The sequence below is a fragment of the Penaeus chinensis genome, chromosome 16, assembly GCF_019202785.1.
Source record: "Penaeus chinensis breed Huanghai No. 1 chromosome 16, ASM1920278v2, whole genome shotgun sequence".
In the NCBI taxonomy this organism is placed as follows: Eukaryota; Metazoa; Arthropoda; class Malacostraca; order Decapoda; family Penaeidae; genus Penaeus; species Penaeus chinensis.
In genome coordinates, this window is record NC_061834.1 from 11,011,452 (window position 1) to 11,013,951 (window position 2,500).

General features: G+C 32.2%; 1 protein-coding gene across 4 annotated transcripts in view; it reads right to left on the reverse strand.

Annotated features, from left to right (window-relative positions):
• The window catches only part of LOC125033325 (integrin-linked protein kinase homolog pat-4-like), a 44,322-nt gene that overhangs the window by 607 nt on the left and 41,215 nt on the right, over positions 1-2,500 (reverse strand). For all 4 annotated transcript variants that reach the window (XM_047624715.1, XM_047624716.1, XM_047624718.1 and 1 more), the window contains exon 10: positions 1-2,235. This exon is cut by the window's left edge and continues 607 nt beyond it. In XM_047624715.1, coding sequence (XP_047480671.1) covers positions 2,086-2,235 — 150 coding nt within the window. In that variant the 3' untranslated portion in view covers positions 1-2,085. The remainder of the gene's footprint in view (positions 2,236-2,500) is intronic.

The window sequence follows — 2,500 nt, forward strand, 5'->3', positions numbered from 1 at the left end:
AACACATTAATAAACAATATAAGAAAATCATATTTATCTATACAAAATGAGCCAAAGTAAAAAATGATGATAGCAGGTAAATTATCATTCTAAAAAATAATAATAAAGAAAGGAAAACAAATGGATAATATAATCTGTTAGCAGTCAGGCAACTATAAACCAATTATGAATGCAAATGCCTTTCTTGGAAATCACCAGGTATCTATCATGACAACAAACAATTCTGTCACCTTTTCTTCCAAACATACTTGGCTAAAAACTCAATCAAAGCACCTTCTCATGCCACCTAGAGTCAAGCATTATCTAACAAGACTGCCAATGAACTTACAATATGAAGTGTTCTTGACACTGCTGTTAACCTGGTAATAATTTGAATCCAAGCTTTTTTTAATAATTAGCACCAAACATTTCCACTTGCAATGGAAGAAATGAAATCACTGCAAATGCAATAAGGCATCAAAGTTATCTAAAAATATACACTATTAAATACAATTAGTGTACACTTCATTATTACATTTCAATGGTTCCTAGTTTTTAACTAGAGGCTAGTACTATATGTGGTGACATACATGGTTAAAACTAGATGCAGAGATTACATTTCCATAGATGAACAGTCTAGCAATGCAATAATATCCATGATTATTATATATTAGGCAAGGAGAGCTTGAGTACAAGAGTTATTTGCATAAAAGATTTCTACCTCATCTATGGAAATCCCTTAAAGCTACATTACAAAGAAATAAAAGGCAAGAAGTTCTACTATATTACAAGTTGCATAGATAACATGTGATGTTCTCTTTTTTTAAAAAATAACATAAGGCGACTACATGATTGAACTCATATAGCTACTGTCAATGAAGTGTTGGTTCATTTGACATCAACCAGGACTCAGTTTGTCTAAAAAGAAACTCCTTTACAATCTCATCTAGATGAAAAAATTTGAAGCACCTGATGATTTCATACAATCTTTGGCCTATCTCGCACACAGACAAGCAGACCAGTCCTGCATCTCTGCCAAATGTCAGCACAATCACATCTGGTAAATATGTTGATTAATCACTTCTAGAGACAAGGCAATACAATACATATAGAGGATTCTGCACAAGACAGATATTGATGCTAGTCTACCTTTCTAGGCTGTACTATTGAAGCGGGTATAATTTACTGCTAAATTATAATGATTGCTCAACCTTCTTATATAAAGACCACTATACAGTATGTATCACTTCCTATACAAAATAATAATACTTGAATATGTATATACTTGTAGAGTTAATTTTGTGGTAAAATTCTTCTTCCTATATTTTCACAGAATGTCTTTCATGCTTCAAAGAAACTAGATTACATGTGATCTTGTCCATTTCTATTGAACCATCTATAAATGCACATTCATATCAACTAAATACTAATCTATCTATCTATAACTATCATACATTGCATTGTCATAAATTCTCAAAATGTACTTCGCAAAAATAGACCATACCCTACTTGGCACAACAACAACAGGTCATTAGTCCTAATAAATTTAATGTCGGGAAGTGGAAGTATCTAACATTATTATGAAATAAACTTGTGGAAGATTTTCCTTTATACTCTCAAAAAGCTTATGAATAGAAATGTGGCACTTTTTTTTTGAGAGAGAGAAAGAGAGTGACCTGATTTTATGTCTATACCTAATGTTGCAAGCAAATCTGCAATTATAATGAATCAAACTTTTCTATTTTTGCTTTCATCCAACTTTAAAAATACTAATTAAGGACTACGTAAGAAGTGATCCTTCATGACAAAATATATATTTATTGAAACACTTTTTTTTTAAGACTATATTATTGAAAAAAGGCTATATGACCATAAAATCTGAAATGAATTCATATATCCATGCAAAATTAGTGGCCAAAAATAAGTATTAATACTCAGTTAAACAACATCCTCTTCAAGCAAAATGTGAAATCTGAAAATCCGTTACACCCCTCAACAAAGGAATAAGGAAAACATAATACCCAAAGACATTTCTCCAGAATGTGATCTTCAAGGCATGTCAAAAATGACATCAGGTTTAGTTTCCTCTCAGAGAATTTTGGGCATTTACTGTGTGCACATTTTTTCCAATATGGGCAAGATCATATCAAAGGATGGTCGTTTGCCAGGATCTTCATTCATGCAAATTCGAACCAACTTTGATATGTGCGGAGATATGCCTGGTGGAACACTGACGCGAAGGCCCTCTGTGGCAATCTGGAAATCCAAGGAGAGTGAAGACGTTATATAAAGAATTCAGAATCACATTTATTATTATATATATATATATATATATATATATATATATATTTTTTTTTTTTTTTTTTTGTTTTGCTTTTTTTGTTTTTTTTTGAATAGCCATTAATTCCACTGCAGGACATAGGCCTCTCTCAATTCACTATTGAGAGGATATATGGCAGTGCCACCCTTGCCTGATTGGATACCCTTCCTAATCAACCACGGCTCGGCGCGCTAACACTTG